Raw genomic sequence first — 22,904 nt, forward strand, 5'->3', positions numbered from 1 at the left:
GCGATGGTTTAATGGTACTGATGGAAAATTAGAACCACCAACTGTCTATCTTGATGAACCAACTCCTAATATTTGGTAGTGGATGGATACACACATTTAATGACCTTTACTTTTGCCAGTTTTCCGGAAATTCTGTTTAAATTTGCTCTACATTTGGATGGAACCCTAGTTATTGTCTCTTTCAGTTGACAAGAACAGACATTGATGTGTCTCTGATGCATTGTGGGATAGCTTTGGGGATTTATAGCAAAACAAATGACATCCAAGTCCTCACTACAGCACCGTCAGAAAGATATGCACCAGTTTTCATGTTGCACAAACCAGGATACCAAGCAGAAGTAAGACTTATTCAAAAAATTAACATGGATGCTTTAAACATTTCTTTCTGCTACTGCCAAAGATACGTAAGATGACTAACCGTGAGGTAGCCATCAGCTCTACAAGGACAACAAACATGACATTCATTCATACTGGCCTCAGATATGGATTATAATGTAGACATAAGGAGGAGTCCACGTTTACCTTGAGCTGCACCAGGTGGACGTCCACGTGTCTATGGTCGCTGTCTTGTCCCACAGAGTGTGTGAGCTGTGTGACCCTGTCGCTGGTCACCCTCAGCCACGTCTCGATCTCCGGCAGGTGGAGGACGACCTTCCAGTCGGCTCCGGTGTGAAGGGGAGGAGGTTTCTTTGACCTATAACAGCGCATCATAGTGCACATGAGACAAATGTAAAGACTACAAACTGTACACACACTGAGGCTTCATAAAGTAAGTCAGACTAGTTACAGGTTGTATGCAGTTCAACCAAAAAGTGATGTTCCTTTTCAGATTGTTTAATTTGAATAGTTTTTAAAAGCCTTAACATGTAATTACTGTCCTGAAATTCAGATTAAAAAAAAAACATAATTTGTATGGCAGAAATTAATTGTATGTCATTAATTATCTTGCAGCCCCTCAGATTTAAACTGGAATTAAGCTTCTCCACGGTGCACGTAAGAAAACATTCACAACTGTTGTTTGGACACGTGTGTTTCTTTTATACTTTTAACTTTTTTATTGCTTTTTCCCATGTAGTTTGGTGCGGCTACAGGACGCATAAGACAAAAGGAATTGTCACACAAAATACATATACTCAGCATGAATCAAAAACTCAGATAAGATGTGACAGCGTCTCTGTTCAGGGTTTTTACTTTATCAAAACAACATAACAAACCAAATCAATCTGTACACATCCACCACTTATACTCTACACCCATTGGCTGCAAAGAGAAAAAGAAAAAACAAACACAACAACAAAATAAATCAAATAAAATTAACCAAACAGCAAAAAACAAGCAAAAACTACAACAAAACCTACAAACTGTGGCTGCCAAACTAATATCATCTATTTGTACACATATTTAGATAAACAGTACAGCATATGTCTACTGTTGCAGAGTAGGAGTGTAACAAACGTGTCCACTAGGAGGCAGTGTCACGTTTAGCAAATCAAATTATCAAAACTAATGCACAAGAAATCAGGAAATGGAAATAAATTTCACCCTGGTGACGGTGTAAACAAACCACAACATCCGTGAAATGTTTAGCCAAACTCTGACAGAAAAATTAGAGAAGAATAGAGCTGCAACGATTAATGGATCAATCGATTGTCAAAAAAATTAATCTGCAACAATTTTGAAAATCGATTAATCAGTTTCCTTAACATTTCCTGTTTCCAGCTTCTCAAATGTGAGGATTTGCTGCTTTTCCTTTTCATATATGACAGTAAATTGAATATGTTAACATTTTAGACTGTTAGTCGGACAAAACAAGCAAACTGAAGACATCAATGTGGCCAATTTATCATTTCATAGACTGAACGATTAATTGACTTATTGAGAAATGGATCAGCAGATTAATCGATAATGAAAATAATTATTAGTTGCAGCCTTAGAGAGGATTATCAACCAATCAGCTCGCTCAACACGCAGGTTCCTGCATAGATTCTCAAGGACGAACCCCTGTCTTAGACCATCAGAACAAATGAAAAGACTCAAAATAAAGATTGTTCTGGTTGCTGATTGGTTACCTGTGGCGGGGGTCTCTCCCCAGGTGAGGTCCTCCTTCAGTGAGGCTGCCGGGGCTGGGGCTGGGGCCCGGCGAGGACTCCCCATCCTGTGACTGATGCTCCTGGTCCAGGGTGAAGGGGTTGGTGGTGGTGGCGGTGGACGCGGTGGTGGGGGAGGTGGAGGTGTCAAGGTCCAGGGTCGGAGTGACAGAGGTGACCATCGGAGACAGCGGCTCAGGAGCCACGGGCGAGAGAGCTAAGACGCTCATGGTGTGAGAGAGGGAGAGAGAGGCGCAGGATTCCTAATTTCAGTGGACGAGCTTCATTGGAGTAAACTGGAGAGAAAGAGAGAGAGAGAGAAATATGTGGAGATGTGTCAAAATACAGAAATACAGAGAAAGAAAACAACAATAATGAGGGAAGGAAAGAAGAAATATATACCTAGGAAGGAGGGATAGCAGGAAGGAAGAGAAGATGGAAAGACAAAAGTTACGAAAAGGCAAAGAGATAATAGAGGGAAGGATAAATTGAGCAAAAGAGAGAAAGGAGGTGAGAAAATAAGGAGGGATGATGAAAGACAAGAGTAAATGAACAAAAACAAGTTACTGGGAAAAGATAAGACCGATAGAAGACACAGGACACAATGTTAGAAATACTGCGTGCATAAAGTACATAAATGTGTGTTAATATTAACCAGCTTTAAACTCTACATCATCAGTTATTTCCCAGGAAAAGTGTGGTTGTGATTGTTAAGGTTAGTGACAGAGACATCATCTCAACGGCGTCCTCACAAGAATAAAACTACAGACGAGCCGGATTATTATAAGTCAATTTTCTGGTCTGGAGGAAAGACGAGCTGCAAATCAATGAGCTGGAGGAGACAGCACCGCGGCTGCTGCTTTCATACAAGGATGATACACACACACACACACACACACACACACACACACACACACACACACTCACCCAATGTCCTACATCTAAGAACAAAGACTCATACACCCACATTCCTACATCTGAACACACATCCAGACGTGAAACAAGCTTGAAAAAGCAAGAAATCATCTTAAAACACAAAAGGCAAATCTGAAAACAGGACTAAAGTCACCACTGAGGGAAGCTGAGGTCACGTCCTCTTTAATATTTCTGGTAATTTGGGAAGTTTATTATCTGGAAAAGAAGTCATCATTTTTATTGTTACTATTTATTATTAATTTCATTATCTATTTATCTGCTGATTATTTTCTCAAATATTTTTTTGGTCAATAAATTGTCAAAAAATATTCAGTTTACAAATCTTCACACTGCAGACGCTAGATTCAGCACATTTGACACTTTTGTTTGAAAAATCAAAACAGTTGCTGATTAATTTGTTTCCATCGACTGATAGATGAATCAATTAGCAGAACTTTATTATGCAAATTGTGTTTTTTTAAGGCTGCTTCTCTTATTTTTTGGACTAAATATCTAAAAAACTACAGCTTTTGAAACAGTATTCTGACCATCGCGCATGGAAACAGGATTTACAGGAAAATATTACTGAGAAAATGTGATTTAGATTGTTGTGATTTAGATAATTAGAGCTGAGGTTGAATATGATTTTATCAAATGTTAATACAGTACCATTATCTTATTTAATCTATTTGGGTTTAGTGACTAAAGTTTATTAAATTGTGACTCAAGAATAAATAAGTATAATTAAAATAACTAAAACACTCAGTTGAGATCTGTTCTTTTATTGGTCAAGAGACTAATTAATGTTTACAACTTGTAGCTAAAAATTAAAAATGAGATGAGCAGCAGAGGATGTGAAATTTTATTAATTAAATATTGAGTGTATTTGTTTTTTTATATATATATACTTTATTTTATTGTCATCATGGCATTTCATACATTTTACTTATGTTACATAGTCCATGTAATGATGACAATACATTTTTTAATGATATATATATAAATAATGTGTGTGGGTGTGTCACCCAGTGATACATCATACAATAAATTATACAATAAATTAAAATAATAAATAAATAAATAAATAATGACAATTTTACAGTACTGACTTTGATTATACAATGTTGTATTAATTCTGAATTAATAGAAAAATGTCTTTGATCCCATTTCATATTTGAGAATCTATTTGGAAGTATTCCATAAATCTATAGTTTATTCTTCTATCAGAATTTCCCGCCTTCTTTTTTAGAAGAGGAAGGTAAAGAAGGGGAGAAAAAAAAAGGAAATCCAACACAAAACAAACAGCATCAAAAAGCTGAGATAAATGTATTATGTGTATTTGACATTTTGAAATAAGAGTTAAAACCTTTTAAATGTTACTCAGCTTATTTTTGCTTCACAAATCGTCTGACTGAGAACAAACACCAGCCGACAGCCATGGTTCATTTTGACCTTTTAGCAAGTGAACTAATTACAGCATCAACATGAATCAGTCACAGCTGATACTGAGTGTTTTATCATTTTAAACAAAACCCAACCCTTGTTATCAAATAGAAACACGTGAATTCCCCTCGTCTGAAAACCAATAAAGTCTTATCTTGTTAAAGTCAAACAAAAATAGCATTATACTGCTTTAAGTCATGATCATGTATTAACAAATGAATAAATGTAGCTGAGTTAGTGTTATTGTAGTTCACAAAGCCTCCCGGCCAATAAGAAGTCAGCAGCAGTGAGTGATGAACCAGTTAGAGAGCTGCTACATTACAGTCTGACCTTTCAGTCTGACATCAAATGTCTGACTGTGAAGAAACACACACAGAGATATAAATCCCACAGTGACCTTCATACACAGCTGATGAAGTGAAGAAACAGCTGTTCACTATCACACCAACACAGATAAGGAAACACAGTGAGACAGATAAAGAGAAAAAGAGAAATCTAAAAGTATATCATGGACAGAGGTGAAGTTAAAAAAATTATCCTAAAAAGGGAAACACTTTTAAGAAATAAAGTGCAGATCTTTAAATCCACCTTTTCACCGACACAGCTGTTGTTTTCATACGTTATCATGTCATGATAAACTTCAGTTTTTATCACTGCCGCCAAGATCACAAGGCCAACTTTCTGCTGCATGCACCTCTGTGTCAATCACTCGTTTAATGTTTTACTAAAACACATCATACAGAACAAATGTGCTCTTTATTCCACCAAGGAGTTACAGTTAAATGTCACAGTGTCGTAGTCAGAGCTGATCAGCCATTAGCAGCCTCTGAGGGGCCGTGGAGGAAAAAATATCTAGCTAATTTGTGCTTTCAATTTAAAGATATATGAGATTCGTCTAAGATATGTGAATATACTTCGGGATTCGGGAGCATCAAAGGCATTAAAACAGAATATAAAAGCAACACAAGTAAAAACACATTTAAAAACAATTAAAAAGTGTTACATTTGGAGATAAAAAAAGAAGCTAAAAAGGGAATAAGAGAGATAAAACAAGAGAATAAAAGTAACAGTGCAGTGTAAAATATTAACCCTCAATGTGGTTTAATGAAAGGCAAACAGGAAAGTCTTCAGCTGCGATTGCTCACAAACCTGAAGTAAATCAAACAAGTTTTACTCACTCTTCACTGAACACACATGCACACTAATTATTATATTGAGAGCACAAATTAATTTTTTTTTTTCCTCCGTGGCCCTTCTCGGGCTCCGTAGGTAGAAGCTTTGGTAGCCGATAAACACCTTGTATATAAGAGAGTATCAGTAGTGTAGATAAGTACCTGTGTTGTCTCCTATGAGATAAAGCCATGCTGTGTAGAATGATTAAATCACCCCTATCACGTTGTCATATTGTCAATACAAGGATCAAAATCAATGCAGCAGAACCAGAAATATCATCGTTTTAATTCAATCCATTCCTTTTCCTTTTCTCCTAGATTACCCACAATGCAACTTCACTCCGTTAAAGCAACCGTACAGATATATGTGTGTTATTCCGGTAGAGTCACTAAACAAACTTACAGTCTTCAGCCCAAAGTGACATCACTTGAAGCAATTTATCAGACTGTGTGCAGCTGTAGAGAAGCTCAGGATATATAGTGACACAACTACCATGTGTTGTGTTTACTGCCACATATGAGCAATAAATCTCCTGTTCATGTATGATAATCTCTCTCTGCCGGCATCTGTAAAAGCTTATTAACAGCTACTGTACAAGCTACGCTAAATAAAGATTAGCTGTGTAAGCTAACAGGACAGAACCCTCTTAAAGGAGCAGCGTGTAGGATTTAGTGACATCTAGTGGTGAAGTTGCAGATTGCAACTAACTGAATACCTACTTGTGAGGAAGCCTGACCATAGTGGCTAGGAAGGTGGTAGGAGGCAGACTCTTGCTGAATGAGTAAAAACTGATTTATTCAAACCAAAAAGGTGTCTCAAAAAAATGAAATTAACACAAGCAAAATCAAAGTTAACTAGCTTAACTCACTAGCATGATCACGTGCACACAGCTACACCGCCATCCTCTAATTTCTGCTCCCCCTAAACCTACATCTCTCCCCTTAAATAGGCCCTCCAATCTATCAGGCAGAACCATATTTATTGCGGGGGTGTCCTTTCCCTTATACCACCTGGCATATAACAACGCTACTTGTATCAGTCAACATTGTTTACACAAAACGCATCCACAACATTAACCCTCAACCTGAGCCAAAACAAGTACAAATCATATCGATACTAAACCAAACATTAAATGAAATAACATAAATCCCCCCAATACTTGGTCTAACCCAGTGACATCACTGATGACATAACCCAGTGTATAAATACAGGAAGTAGTTAAGTGCCTCCTCCTTTTGTTTGTGGAGCACATGGTGGGTACGGTAAGTAGCACAGAAAGAATATGATTGAATTATAAAATGCAGAACTAAACCAATAAACAATAACTAAACTTAACAATACTCGTCTGTGTTTTTAATTTAACCAAAAATGTTGCTGGTATGCAAACCACAAACAAACCCGGGATAGTATGTGTGTCTGCAAGTTACAGATTAATGCTGGACCTATGGCTAAACAGAAACATGGCGGTGCAACATGGCGGCCTCAATGGAAGAGGAGCCGCTCCCTATGTAGATATAGAGGGCTCATTCTAAGGTAACGAAAACACAACAATTCTTATTTTCATGGGATTATACCCAAAATAAAACATACTTATGAATATTATATTCCATTTATGCCAAGTCTGTTCCACTAGATGCCACTAAATTCTACACATTCTTCCTTTAAAACTGATAAATAATAAATGGAAAATACAGATTTCGGTGAAGAATAAGCAGGAAACCGACTCAGAGAAACAAAGGCAGAACTACCTTCCTCTCTCCTGTTTCCTCAGCAGTTTAATCTCATTATTCTTCCTCTCTAACTTCCTTTTTCTCTGCAGCTCTTCTGTCTTCCTTTTTTTTATCTCTGTCATTTCATTCTCCATCTCTACAAACCCTTTTTCTTCCCTTCATCCTTGTACAATCACATTTCAGCAGCCATCTTTTTGTCTCCGTGCCCCTCCTTCACCCGTCCATCTGTTCATATGTTCATTTCATTTATATGCCTTACTCTCAGGCTCACTGTGAGATGCTCTAGATGGGATTTGGAGATGAAGATTGAACTGCAACATTTACAAAAATTTGATCTACTAATGCTCTACTTATTTGCTCCATATTCTGTGTTGGTCTGTTGTCAGATTTGTTGTTTTTTTATGTGTGTGAAAGCCTTGTCAAAGTAACCATATAACTTTGTCTTTAAAGGAGAAATAATATTAATATAAGTCTCAAATTCTGTGGGACCAGGTCTCGGTTTAAGGCCCTTGCAGAACTCCGTTCAACACCCAGAAATCTAAAATAACCAAATACTTGCTGAGTGCTTAACTGCACGTACACAGGTGGGTTTTAAAGCTTGAAAACAATGCTGACTGTGAACATAACACACACACTTTAGGAGACTTATCAGAAACATTTCCTCCATGTAAGAAGCCTTTTGGCTCGTTATGGTGTCATTAAAACCTCATAAAATGTCATAATTTTCCATCGGTGCAACAGTAAATACACTGACAACATTGACACAAAACAATATTATGGTAAATTTGAAATTCATGTCAGATTAGGAGGACGGCTCCATGATTTTTGGTACAGGTGGAACATACAGTATGGGAGAAGGTACAGGTTATTTAAATGTGCTTTATGTTATTCATCTACAGATCTCTTGTAATGAAACACACCACAGCTCTATTACAGTTCATGGTTCAGCATTTATGGCCTGGTAATGATCTCCCTTATCAGAATCACAACAAACAAACAAAGAAATAAAAGTATTTCTTCTTTGAGAAAGAAACGTATAAAGACTGACTATAAAGCTCCAAAAAAAGAGAAGAGCTTCAGGAGGGAACAGAGTAAATACTGAGAACACTGCGACTTCAACCAGCTGTTGACTGAAGACATTTTCAGATAACTTTCTACAGGAGGGACTGGAACTGAAGTCTTTGAACTTTCTGCCTGCTGTGTTTGTAGCTTCACTTGAAGAGAAAATGGCTTCAGTAACAAATCTCTCTTGTCCTGTCTGTCATGAAATCTTTCACGAGCCGGTCCTTCTGTTGTGCGGCCACAGTTTTTGTAAAGCCTGTTGGCAGCGGTGGTGGACAGAAAAACCATCTCGTGAGTGTCCAGTTTGCAGGACGAGATCTTTGCAGAGTGATCCACCTCCAAACTTGTCACTAAAGAATCTGCGTGAGTGTTTTTTAGAGGAGAGAGCTCAGAGAGCTTCAGCAGGAGCTGAGCCTCTCTGCAGTCTGCATGCTGAGAAATTCAAACTCTTCTGTTTGGAGCATCAGCAGCCAGTGTGTGTCATCTGTCTGCATTCAAAAACACACACCAACCACAGCTTCAGACCCATCGACGAAGCTGCACGGGATTACAAACACGGACTTCAGGACTTCCTGAAGCCTTTACGGGAGAAACTGGAGCTCTTTAATGACATTAAACAAAACTTTGATCAAACAACAAAGGACATTGAACTCCAGTATAAAGACACAGAGAGGCAGTTTAAGGACGTGTTTTCGATGCTTCAACAGTTTCTACAAAGGGAAGAGAAGGTCAGGATCGCTGCACTGAGGGGCGAAGAGAAGCAGAAGAGTCAGATGTTGAAGAGGAAGATTGAAGCTCTAGACAAAGAGATAGCAGCTCTTTCAGGCACAATCAGAGCCACAGAGGAGGTGATGAGAGCTGAAGATCTCTGTTTCCTGCAGAACTACAAGACTGCAGCTGAAAGAGTCCAACAACCCCTCCCTGACGTCCCAGAGCCGATCCCAGGAGCTCTGTTAGACATGGACAAACACCTGAACAACCTGCCCTCTGTTGTCTTAGACAAGATGAAGGAGGTTCTGCAGCCAAAGACAAGAACTGAGCCCCTGCAGTACCGTCCTAGAGACCCAGAGATATCTGACCTCAGCTGTAGAATCAAGGCTTTGACCAGGAAGAGCTTTAGTCTCGCTCAGTCAATGAAGGGTGAAATCAAGGAGTCCCGTCCGTCCCGTCTTCAGCCGCCAACAGTAATTAATACTGGAAACAGCATAGTATAACTGTAAAAGGTTGATTGTGATGAAACAGAGAAGCATGTATGTTGAATGAATGGATGTTTTGTTTATTCACATATATAGATTGTATGTTTATGTTTATTTTTGTCGAAAATTGTATCTCCACAATTCTACATATTTAATTTATATAAATATATATATATATATATATATATATATATATATATACATACATACCTAAGAATTACTGTATACACTTCATAAAGTTGGACTGTTGTGTTGTGCATTAGTTTAAACTGACAAGTGAGTGTAATTAATGAGATCAGATATCGAGTGTTTCTTTATGAAGTACAATGACATTCATTCTGCTCTGTTTGGCACTTTATCAAATCAGACGTCACTTCATTTAAAGAATATATTTTAGATTCAGACTTAATATCATGTTGATGTGGAAGAAATTAAATCTTTCTGTACTGTTTGTAATAATTGTCTTTGAAATGTTTGTTATTATGTTTACTGTGATCATTTACATGAGGCTGACATAACGTCAAAAATCAGGAGAGAATAAAGTAAATTACTTCAGACTCACTGACTCTAATTCCATCATTATCATCATCATCATCATCATCATCATCATCAGGGAGTGGAGTTTGCTCCACCTGCATATGGATACAAAGGACTAAAATTATAAGCTGATACTTTCATTTTAAACGTAGCAGCCGACAGAGTTTGTAAAGTGATTAGTTCTGTAATTTAAAACAAACTGTGCATAAGTGAAAAGGTGTGAACGTTGTCGTACTGAGGTGATCTTGGTTTTACATTAACAGGGCTGCTACAGTTAAACATTAACACTAAAAACAAATGGTTGTGATTTAATTGCTCAAAAGCTATGTTGACTGTACACATGTCATGCATAGCTGAGGTTGATCATGTTATATTTATGGACTTACAGGAACTTGTTATCATATGATTACTGTAACCAACCTGCCAGCTGGGTGGAGACACTTCATAACTTGTTTTGGTGCTATTAAAACCAAATAAGATGACTTGACTAAACAACCATCAAACAACTTCATAAAGCAGCTTATAGCTCCATAATGTTCAGGTGGGATGTCTAAGAAAAAGCAATTTAATTTAAATGTGGTGTATGAGTTTCTTCTTCTTGGTACTTTTGTGAGTTATGAAAGCAACGCTTGGAATGAAACACAACCCACATCTATTAGAGTTTACAGACACAAGATCCACCCTTTACCTGAAACACCTGAGACCAACCAGGAAACAGTATTGATTTATCTTCATTAAAAGACTAACAAACACATAGATGCAGATTTATGTTCAGGTGAAGCCTGAAACTCTCTACCAGAGTCAACTGGTAATACTAGAACACTGCAACTACAACCAGCTGATGACTCCAGGAGATTTTCTTCTCCTCATCAAGACATTTGGTTGTGTTGGGACCTGTTGCCGTTGTGGACCTGTAAAGACCTTTAAGACTGTATATGATACTGGGATATACAAATTAATTTGACTTGAGAGTGGAAGATTGGCTGGTTGGACCTGTTTGAGCTGCTGTGATCTATAACTTGGAGAGAAAATGGCTTTTCAATCAGAAATGAATCTCTCCTGTCCCGTCTGTTGCGAAATATTTCAAGATCCGGTCCTCCTGTCGTGCGGCCACAGTTTTTGTAAAGCCTGCTTGCAGAGGTGGTGGACAGAGAAACCATCTCACAAGTGTCCAGTTTGTAGGAGAAGATTTTTACATAGGAATCTACCTCGAAACTTGGCACTAAAGAACCTGTGTGAGGCTTTTTTAGAGGACAGAGCTCAGACAGCTTCAGCAGGAGCTAAACCTCGCTGTAGGCTGCATAATGAGAGACTCAGACTATTTTGTCTAAACCATCAGCAGCCAGTGTGTGTCATCTGTCTGCATTCAGCAACACACACCAACCACAGCATCAGACCCATCAACGAAGCTGCACGAGATAACAAAAATCTACTTCAGGAACTCCTGAAGCCTTTCCGGGAGAAACTGGAGCTCTTTAATGACATTAAACAAAACTTTGATCAAACAACAAAGGACATTGAACTCCAGTATAAAGACACAGAGAGGCAGATTAAGGACGTGTTTTCGATGCTTCAGCAGTTTCTACAAAAGGAAGAGAAGGTCAGGATCACTGCACTGAGGAAAGAAGAGAAGCAGAAGAGTCAGATGTTGAAGAGGAAGATTGAAGCTCTAGACAAAGAGATAGCAGCTCTTTCAGGCACAATCGGAGCCACAGAGGAGGCGATGAGAGCTGAAGATCTCCGTTTCCTGCAGAACTACAAGACTGCAGCTGAAAGAGTCCAACAACCCCTCCCTGACGTCCCAGAGCCGATCCCAGGAGCTCTGTTAGACATGGACAAACACCTGAACAACCTGCCCTCTGTTGTCTTAGACAAGATGAAGGAGATGGTCACCACTTCTGAGGTTCTGCAGCCAAAGACAAGTACTGATCCCCTGTGGTACCGTCCTAGAGACCCAGAGGTATCTAACCTCTGCAATATAATCAGAGCTGCATCCAGGACGAGGCTTAGTCTCGCTTTTCCACCAAGTAATGAAACTTCAGGACTCAATCTTAGGGGTTACGAGTCACATTTCTCACCACTCACAGCTCCTTCAACCCGAAGAATATCCCAGTCTTCAACCAATATCAATAATCTTTACAGAACATAGGAATATTGGGTTTTAGACTTGAGAAAACAGCAGCTTCAAAGTGTAACTGTAAAAGGATGATTGTGATGAAACAGAGAAGGATGCACAGTATGTTTAATGAATAATTTGTTTATTCATATATATATAGATTCCAAGAAAAACTATCTTGACTCTTGTTTTTATGTTTATTTTGTTGAAAACTGCAACTCCACAATTCTACATATTTAGTTCTTATACATATACATATACAAATATATACTCAAGAATTACTATATACCCTTCATAAATGTAGGACTGTTGTTTTGTGCATTATTTTAAACTGACAAGTGAGTGTAATTAACGAGATCAGATACTGAGTGTTTCTTTATGAAGTACAATGACATTCATTCATTCTGTTTGGCACTTTGTCAAATCAGATGTCATTTTATTACTTTATTTAAAGCCTGTATTTGGATGCAGACTTAATATCATGTTGATGTGGAAGACACTAAATCTCTACTGTTTGTAATAATTGTCTTTGAAATGTTTGTTATTATGTTTACTGTGATCATTTACATGAGGCTGACATAACGTCAAAAATCAGGAAATAATAAAGTAAATTACTTCAGACTCACTGACTCTAATTCCATCATCATCATCATCATCATCAGGGGGTGGAGTTTGCTCCACCTGCATATGGATACAAGGAACTAAAATCATAAGCTGATACTTTCATTTTAAACGTAGCAGCCGACAGAGTTTGTTAAGTGATTAGTTCTGTAATTTAAAACAAACTGTGCATAAGTGAAAAGGTGTGAACGTTGTCGTACTGAAGTGATCTTGGTTTTACATTGTTAACAGGGCTGCTACAGTTAAACATTAACACTAAAAACAAATGGTTGTGATCTGATTGCTCAAAAACTATGTTGACTGTACACATGTCATGCATAGCTGAGGTTGATCATGTTATATTTATAGACTTACAGGAACTTGTTATCATATGATTACTGTAACCGACCTGCCAGCTGGGTGGAGACACTTCATAACTTGTTTTGGTGCTATTAAAACCAAATAAGATGACTTGACTAAACATCCATAATGTAGCTCCATAATGTTCAGGTGGGATGTCTAAGAAAAAGCAGTTTATTTAAATGTGGTGTATGAGTTTCTCCTTCTTGGTACTTTTGTGAGTTATGAAAGCAACGCTTGGAATGAAACACAACCCACATCTATTAGAGTTTACAGACACAAGATCCACCCTTTACCTGAAACACCTGCTACCAACCAGGAAACAGTATTGATCTTTATCTTGATTAAAAGACTAACAAACACATAGGCACAGATTTATGTTCAGGTGAAGCCTGAAACTCTCTACCAGAGTCAACTGGTAATACCAGAACACTGCAACTACAACCAGTTGATGACTCCAGGAGATTTTCTTCTCCTCATCAAGACATTGGATTGTGTTGGGACCTGTTGCCGTTGTGGACCTGTGAAGACCTTTGAGACTGTATGTGATACTAGGATATACAAATTAATTTGACTTGGGAGTGGAGGATCGGTTGGTTGGAGCTGTTTGAGCTGCTGTGATCTATGATTTGGAGAGAAAATGGCTTTTCAGTCAGAAATGAATCTCTCCTGTCCTGTCTGCCAGGAAATCTTTAAAGATCCAGTCTTCCTGTCATGCAGCCACAATTTCTGTAAAGCCTGCTTGCAGAGGTGGTGGACAGAGAAACCATCTCATGAGTGTCCACTCTGTAGAAGAAGATCTTCACAAAGTGATCCACCTCGAAACTTGGGGCTGAAGAACCAGTGTGAGGCTTTTTTAAGAGAGAGAGCTAGAGTCCGAAGTCTGCATGCTGAGAATCCCAGACTCTTCTGTCTGGACCAGCAGACAGAAGCTCAAACTAACAATAGCATCAGACGCGTCGCTGAAGCTGGTCAGGATTACAGCGACGGACATCGGGAACTCCTGAAGCCATTACAGGAGAAACTGGAGCTCTTCAGTGATTACAAAGGAAACTTTGTTCAGACGGCAGCGAACATCGAAGTCCAGGCTGAAGACACAGAGAGGCAGATAAAGGACGTGTACTTGATGCTGAAGAACTTTCTCAAAAGGGAAGAGCGGGCAAGGATCACCGCTCTGAGGAAAGAAAAGAAGCAGAAAAGTGAGATGATAAAAAAGAAGATCGAGGCTCTGAGCAGAGACGTAGAAGCTCTTTCGGACACAATCAGAACCACGGAGGATGTGCTGAGAGCCGAAGACGTCTCGTTCCAGGAGAGGTACGGCATCGCGGCTGAAATAGCCCATTTTTCCCCGCCAAATGACCCGCAGCCCGTAACAGGAGCTGCGATAGACATGGAGAAACATCTGAACAACCTGGCCTTCGACATGTTGGACAAAGTGAAGGAGAAGGTAATCTCCTCCAGTCAAAACCCCAGAACTTCTGATCCAGACCCCTCAGTGGTCTCCCTGGGTAGATATCTGTCCAGACTGAGAGTTGGACAGAGACAGAACTCTTCTGGACTCCCAGAGACATCCAGATACTTCGATACACACCAGCATAGTGCTTTCCTCTATGGAGCCGCCTCAGATTCAGAATCAGATTCAGATTACTTTCTTAACCATTAAATTTACATAAAATGGAAATTCGTCTTAGACACTGACATATGAGATAACACACACCATACACAACAATACACAATAATTACACATTAAGTCCTCAGCCAGTACTGATGTCTGATTCCCCACTAATAGCAATAGAAACATCATAACTTAGACTGTTTCCACACTGAGTTTGTTGGAGTCAGTCCCCTCTAACCTCACTAGACTGCTGCAAAACTGATGTTTCAATTCACAGCCCATTTGTTTACTGGTCTGGTCAGAAAAGTAAGGCTGCGTACCACCGAAAAACAAGCTTGTCTGGTCCATTTTGAAATGTCTCTGATCCTAAGATTCAGTATGATGGCCAATCCGTGCAGTTGATCAATCCACTCTTTTATTACTGTTTGTCCACCTCAATCTGTTAGTGAGTCCTTTTACGACAAAGAGTAGCAGTGACAAGTGCCGATGTAGGCAAATTGCTAATTAACGTTTATTCTGTGAGTCACTTGATGACGGGCCAAAATGAAACTCAGCTGTTTTTGGGGCCCAAAGCTCATTTGTGAGCAGCTGTTCAATCATGAGTGTTTCTGTAGTTCCAATAACACCGACAGAATGATACGTCTTCTCTCTAGTGGATCATGTGATATCAATGTAGGGAATCTCATTCTTCAGTTAAACATTAATCCATATCTTTATCAGCAGATGCCGATATTAAAGGATTCAGATCAGGATCAGTGGCAGAAAAATAATGATTGTGACGTGCTGCAAGAAAAAAATGTGACTGTACAGGAAGAATAAATTATCAGAAGCCTGTGTGATGTTTACTGTATATTCATTTTCTGTGATTCAGATGTTATGAGTCTTGAGCTTGTTGTTCAATGTGGGTTATTGTTTAGTTAAAAAGTGTTTTTCTGCAGAGCATCATGAGTCACTTTGTCAAAGTTAATTTAGAAGTAAAGATTCAAACTTTAAATATTTCAGTGAAAAAGGAACATTTTTCTGTACTGATGCATTATTATGATCACTGTGATTATATACACAGGGTGGATAAAATAATAGAGACACCTGATGATATACTGTCAAAATTAATAAAGAATGAAGTGATCTGTACTGAGTAGTTTCATCATCGTCATTACTGTTGTATTGTTGTTATATTCATTTTAAATGTATTTTAGTGGTTTTATTATGACATTTTGATCATTTTTGCACTGGTCTCGTGTTGTTTTACTGTTTAAATTTGTTCTGTCTTGTTATCAGCTTGCTGTTGCATCAGCGTATGAATGTGTGTGTGAACGGGTGAATGTGACTTGAGCGGTCGAAAGACTAGAAAGGCGATAAACAAGAACAGTCCATTTACTTTATTTAAAGCCTATTAGTATTTTGGATTCAGACTTAATATCATGTTGATGTGGAAGAAACTAAATGTGTACTGTTGTTTGTAATAATTGTCTTAGAAATGTTTATTATTATGTTTACTGTGATCATTTACACGGGGCTGATATGTTATAACACCAAAATCAGGAAACAATAAAGTTAATTACTTCAGACTCACTGACTCTAATTCCATCATCATCATAATCATCATCATCATCAGGAGGTGGAGTTTGCTAATCTGTGCATTCAGCCGACAGAGTTTGTAAAGCGATTAGTTCTGTAATTCTAAACAAACTGTGCATAAGTGAAAAGTTGTTGTATTGAGGTGATCTTGGTTTTACATTAACATGGCTGCTACAGTTAAGCATTAACACTAAAAGCGGATGGTTGTGATTTGATTGCTCACAAACGGTACTGACTGTGAACATGTCATGCGTAGTTCAGGTCGATCATTTTATCTTTATAGATTTACAGGAACTTGTTATCATATGATCACTGTAACTGACCTCCCAGCTGGGTGGAGACACTTCATAAGTTGCTCTAGTGGGACTGAAGCCAAATAAGATGACAAGGCTAAACACTGGAGCGAGCTTCATGCACTGTGCGTCTGTTAAAAGTACGTAGCCAACAGCTCTATAACGTTCAGCTGAGATGAATATTTGAGTTTCTTCTTGGTGTATATTAGTGAGTAATAAGAGCAAACACACTGTGTGTTTATCATAACAAATCCACCCTTAACCTGACTCACCTGACACAAACAAGGAAACAGCCTTGTGTTTATCTCGATCTTGATTAAAAGACTAATAAGCAGGTGACCCGTGCAACTTCTCACAAACAAGGAGAGGAGAGCTACCAGAGCACACGGCGTTGAGACTGGGAGATTTAGAAGAAGACCCTGACCTTCCTAGAGGGATTCTAGAGGATTCCTCTGCAGTTGTGGACCTTTAAGACATCATATGTGATACTGGGATATACAAATACATTTGATTTGGGAGGAGACTGGTTTCCTGCTGCAGTTGCATTGCTGCTGTTTTTGTATAAGTTGGAGAGAAAATGGCTTTTCGGTCAGTGCAGAATCTCTCCTGTCCTATCTGCCAGGAAATCTTTAAAGATCCAGTCCTCCTGTCATGCAGCCACAACTTCTGTAAAGCCTGCTTGAAGAGGTGGTGGACAGAGAAACCGACTCAGGAGTGTCCACTTTGTAGGAGAAGATCTTCACAGAGTCATCCACCTCGAAACCCGGGGCTGAAGAAGCAGTGTAAGGCTTTTTTAAGGGAGAAAGCCCGAGCCCGTAGTCTGCACGCTGAGAATCTCAGACACAAACATGTTGCTGAAGCTGGTCGGGATTACAGTGACGGACATCAGGAACTCCTGAAGACCTTACGGGAGAAACTGGAGCTCTTAAGTGATTACAAAGGAAACTTTGTTCAGACGGCGGCGAACATGGAAGCCCAGGCTGAAGACACAGAGAGGCAGATTAAGGACGTGTACTTGATGATGAAGAACTTTCTCAAAAGGGAAGAGCGGGCAAGGATCACCGCTCTGAGGAAAGAAAAGAAGCAGAAAAGTAAGATGATAAAAAAGAAGATCGAGGCTCTGAGCAGTGACATAGAAGCTCTTTCGGACACAATCAGAACCACAGAGGATGTGCTGAGAGCTGAAGACGTCTCATTCCAGCAGATGTACGCCGTCGTGGCTGAAATAGCCCATTTTTCCCCGCCGAGCGATCCGCAGCCCGTAACAGGAGCTGCGATAGACGTGGAGAAACATCTGAACAACCTGGCCTTCAACATGTTGGACAAAGTGAGGGAGACGATAATCTCCTCCAGTCAAAACCCCAGAACTTCTGATCCAGACCCCTCAGTGGTCTCCCTTGTGGAAGATCTGACCAGACTGAGAGTTGGACAGGTTTTATCTCATCCTTTTTGAAATGACTCTGATGCTGAGATTCAGTATGGTGGCCAATCCATGCAGTTGATCAATCCACCCTTTAATTACTGTTTTCCACTGTGTTTTGTCTGTTAGTGAGTCCTTTTACCACAAAGAGTAGCAGTGACGATGGAAGCAAATTGCTAATTAACGTTATTTTGTTAGCAGCTGTTCAATCATGTGTGTTTCTATATTTCCAGCAACTCCAACAGAGTGATACGTCTTCTCTCTAGTGGATCATGTGATATCAATGTAAGGAATCTCATTCTTCAGTTATACATTAATCCATATGTTTATCAGCAGATACCAGTCATAAAGGATTCAGATCAGGACCAGAGGCAGAAAAATAATGAGTCTCTTGTTCTGCAACTGGGCTCATAAAAAGTCTTCATATCACTAAATTTTAAAGCAAAAACCGCTCTGACTCAGAGTAAACTGTCAGTGTGAAAGGACCTTTGAACCCTTGAAGATCTGGAGCAGCTATTAATGCTGCAAGAAAAAATAATGTGAAACTGTACATGAAGAATAAATTGTTGGATTCAGATGTTTAGACTTAAAGAAAATCTTGAGTTGACTTATTTTATTTCATTTTTCTTTTTTAATTCAAAAAATTCTTCCTGTTGTTCACACTGTTGTTGTTCAACAGGGCTTATTGTTTGTTTTTTTAAAGTTTATTTAAAAGTAAAGATTCAGACTTCAAATAATTTTGGTGAAAACATTTTTCTTACTGAGGCATTAATGCTGAAATGCTTATTATTATTATGCTCACTGTGATTATATTCAGAGACACCTGATATGATACTGTCAAAATTAATAAAGAATGAAGTGAGTAAATTACTTCAGATTTACTGAGTAGTTTCATCATCATCATCATCATCGTTAAATGTATTTTAATGGTTTTATTATGACGTATTGATCATTTTTGCACTGATCTCAAATTGTTTTATTGTTTAAATTAGTTCTGTCTTATTATCAGCTTGTCAATCATCTGTAAAGCACTTTGAAATTGTGGTCTTATACAAATAAAGTCTGACTGAGTGACTGATTGATTGATTGATTGATTGATTGATTGAAAGGAAATCATACCATACAGGCTTTGTCTAGGAAACATTGTAAATATGATATTTGCAGTATTATACAGCAGAACATTAATGCTGAAACCGCGTCCGACTCATCCAACAACATGAATTCTGCAAATATTGCATCTAAACTCTGACGGATCTGCTTTAACAAACACATACGGAGCTCTCAGTGAAGTCAGATAGTCCCACCAAATAAAACCTGCTTACAGATCATCTTTTTATGAACTTTAATAGACAAAATCCTGCTTCTGCTGCCAGGAGGAGTTGCTAAGAGACGGAATTGTGCTGAATTTACAACAGGTGAACATGATGGAAATAACAGCAGCTGCGAGAGAAGGGAAATTAAAAAATAAAAGCCAACATCTGAAAGCTCGTTTTAAATAACGGTTGATATGTGAACAACTACCTGAAACGTCACTCAAATATCCAGTAGAGCATTAAAAAGACGACCCTGATGTCAGCCAAAGACACAACTCTTTGCTACTCGCTCTCCTTCCTGCAGATGCTCTTCATGTTGTGCTACTTGATAAACACACACCTTATTCTGAAACTAAGAGTTTCATGCAGCCGCATCAAAGCGATAAATTATCCGTCACCAGCAGCTAATGATCATGTTCTTACTGTCTGCATGAAGACGATTTACTGTAAATTGCAGCACATCTTTTTTGTTAAAATGGGAAAAAGTGTGATTCTCATTCTGACCAGAATCCTGCAGCGCTTCTATTCATTATCATCAATAATGAGAAATAATATTTAACAGGCTCTGAGTTCAAAGATGAGTCCTAAATGTCAGTCTGAACTTTTATTAGAGGGAAGTCAAAACGTCCTCTCTCTCGCAGGTCTAATATGCAAACAACTTCCTGCAAAATACAACTGCAAAAACACAGAAGAAGAAGAATGATAGAGAGAATAAACAGCACACGACGTACCTCTCCATCTGCCCTGCGTTTAAAGAGAATCCCTTATTTTCAAACCAGATGGTCCGTATGTGGAGGCAGAAGATCAAACATGTGGTCGGATGACAACAAACTCTTTCTCTCTTTTTCTGTCACTGTTTCTCTTCTCTCCTCCCTTCTTTCTTTTTCTCTCTGTCACTGTCGTGTTTTCTCACGCGTTCCTTCTCTCTCTCTCTCTCTTCCTCTAGTGTTGTTATCCTCTGTGTGACATGCAGGCTGTCACTGCATGGCACAACACACACACACACACACACACACACACACACACACTGTCCGTGTGTGTGTGTGTGTGTGTGTGTCCTCCTCTTCATCTCAGCTTTTAAATCCTTTTAAGCATCACGAGACGCAGCAAAACAAACAAATAAAATATTTTATTCATATTCTTTTTTTTCCTCTGAATAAAATCCAGACAGTTCAGACAGTCTGCAGGTTTTAATGTGAAGAAACATAATAAAGAGAGCAGACATGCAGGATTTATCTACACTGATACTGAATATAAAGAAGAAAAGAAAATATCTCTTATTTCTTATTGATTCACTGAGTTAGAAAGTTTAGATGTGAAGCTAGCAGCGCTGAAGGCTACTCATTATAGATTTATGTGTTTTCTTTAATATCATTTCTTCAATTTATGTCAACAAATGAATAATGTGCAGCTCAAATAATCAACATAACTAGACAAGAAATCGAAAAACATGCACTTTAAAAATGAATGAGTTGTTTCTGGTTTTCTCCAGTAACGACTTCTAGAAAACATTAAAACTTTCATATTAAAACTGTTCACTGCAGTTACTTTGTTCACTCTAAATAAAACATAGATCAGCTATGAAGCCACATTTAGTTAAAACCTGAATATATGCCGATTATTTTATTGATGAATTGTTTGGTCCAGTGTGTGAAATACAGGACGACCCTTTAATTAACAGCCCTGAAAATCTCAACAGAGGGTTGAATTATTTTCTATTTATATACACAGATGAATCCTTGTTGAAATCATTTTATAAAAACACAATAAAATTATATTGGATATAAAATTATATGCTGAATTTACAGTATTTGAATGTTATTTGCTCCAAATCTGCATATTTAAAACGTGAAATGTGAACATGAACTGATTCAGACTGTATACAAAATAAAAATCCTTTAATTTTCTCAAAGAAAAACATTAAAGTCACTTTATGATTATAAGTTATTATAGCACAGAACAAATAAATACACAATAAAAACACTTGTTCTTGTGCAGCTACTTGGATCAGGTGGCTGATGATTTCACACACTGGTTTTATCTATAAAACATTAGAAAACTGAAAACTATCCGTCCCAGTTGATCTTCAAAAGTCTTATTTTTGTCTAAAACCCAAAGATATTTAGTTTATTAATATTTAAGACCAAGAGAAGCAACTAATTCTCACATCTGAGAAGCTGTAAACATCAAACTTCAAACATCAATTAAAACGATTCATCAATTATGAAAATAGTTTACGATTAATTTTCTGTCAATCAACTAATCGACCAACTGTTGTATCTCTACTTATAGATATTCAGAGGAAAACAAAGATTTAAGGTTGGGACTGTTAATTAATAATGAGAAAATGCTACATGTGTGCAGCCAAACATGATTTTACCTTTTCGTACAGTATCAGTGTGTGTTATCTCTTCCTCTCTCTATCACAAACACACACAGAGTGACCCAGTATCCACCAGTAACCAGCAGTAACCACCAGTAACCAGCAGTAACCAGCAGCAGTAACCAGCAGTAACCAGCAGTAACCAGCACCAGTAACCACCAGTAACCACCAGTAACCAGCACCAGTAACCACCAGTAACCACCAGTAACCAGCAGTAACCACCACCAGCAGCAGCAGCAGCGTGTTGTTGCAGTGCGGGGTGGGGGTGGGGGGGGGTGACTCAGGCTCTGTATTGATCAGCATTAGCAGCAGAATCAGCAACGAAGCAGAATAAATGATGTCAGTAGAGCAGCAGAACAAAAAAACAAGCAACAGTCAGTGAAGTGATGAACTAATCCTGCTGACAGGATTAATAATGGTCGCCCAGTTCAGCCCAGTTCAGCCCAGTTCAGCTGAGGACAGACTGTGTGTTTGTTTTCACTGGTTTGATGGAGTGAAGCATGAATACGCTGCCGACAATCAAGATGATAAAGATCAGTGACGCCAAAGAACAGAGACGAGGTTTATTATCTCTCCTCATACACGACCACCTGTTGTCATGTGACTGAAGTTCCACTTCCTGATGAAGACCAAGAGATGTTAGTGAAAGCTCCATTAAACTAAATGTTTATGAAGCACTTTAAATCCACTCCTGCTGTTTCTGGAACAGGAAGCAGTGAGACGCTGAGCTGTAACGAGGCTCCGCCGCCGTTCAGACGTCTGTCATTAATGTTCATCAACGCTGCGCTGAGCTGCTCATTGATGTTCAATATGTGCAGACCGCTCAGGCTTTAATAATAATAATAAAAATAACTGAAAAACACAGTAGATTCACACTCACTTACTCCAAGTTTCACTCAAACTTCAGAACAGAATAAACTGGAAAATGTTTCCAACTGGACAGAAAAGCTTTTATCGAACATTGAACCTTTGTTTTAACTTCAATATGTGCAGCTGTCAACCAGACTGAAAACATGATGCTGTTATTAGTCTTTGGAGCCGTTTCTAAACATGATGAAGGAACATGTCACCCAGTGCAGCGGT

General features: G+C 38.6%; 4 protein-coding genes across 7 annotated transcripts in view; 3 read left to right on the plus strand and 1 right to left on the minus strand.

The window, feature by feature from the left end:
- The window catches only part of akap6 (A kinase (PRKA) anchor protein 6), a 240,856-nt gene that overhangs the window by 198,101 nt on the left and 19,851 nt on the right, over positions 1 to 22,904 (minus strand). For all 4 annotated transcript variants that reach the window (XM_067614337.1, XM_067614338.1, XM_067614339.1 and 1 more), the window contains 2 exons: positions 2,070 to 2,383; positions 523 to 694 (listed from right to left, as the gene is read on the minus strand). In XM_067614337.1, coding sequence (XP_067470438.1) covers positions 523 to 694; positions 2,070 to 2,317 — 420 coding nt within the window. In that variant the 5' untranslated portion in view covers positions 2,318 to 2,383. The remainder of the gene's footprint in view (positions 1 to 522; positions 695 to 2,069; positions 2,384 to 22,904) is intronic.
- Positions 8,052 to 10,130, plus strand: LOC137199763 (E3 ubiquitin-protein ligase TRIM35-like). The gene has a single exon (XM_067614276.1). The coding sequence runs from the start codon at positions 8,575 to 8,577 to the stop codon at positions 9,622 to 9,624; it is 1,050 nt and encodes a 349-aa protein (XP_067470377.1). The 5' UTR covers positions 8,052 to 8,574; the 3' UTR covers positions 9,625 to 10,130.
- LOC137200267 (E3 ubiquitin-protein ligase TRIM35-like) lies at positions 10,945 to 13,024 on the plus strand. Its single transcript, XM_067614940.1, has one exon. It carries the CDS (start codon positions 11,174 to 11,176, stop codon positions 12,290 to 12,292), a length of 1,119 nt encoding a protein of 372 aa, XP_067471041.1. The 5' UTR covers positions 10,945 to 11,173; the 3' UTR covers positions 12,293 to 13,024.
- LOC137200106 (E3 ubiquitin-protein ligase TRIM35-like) lies at positions 13,878 to 14,882 on the plus strand. The gene has a single exon (XM_067614781.1). It carries the CDS (start codon positions 13,878 to 13,880, stop codon positions 14,880 to 14,882), a length of 1,005 nt encoding a protein of 334 aa, XP_067470882.1.

Source organism: Thunnus thynnus, chromosome 16 (assembly GCF_963924715.1).
Source record: "Thunnus thynnus chromosome 16, fThuThy2.1, whole genome shotgun sequence".
NCBI classification, from domain to species: Eukaryota; Metazoa; Chordata; class Actinopteri; order Scombriformes; family Scombridae; genus Thunnus; species Thunnus thynnus.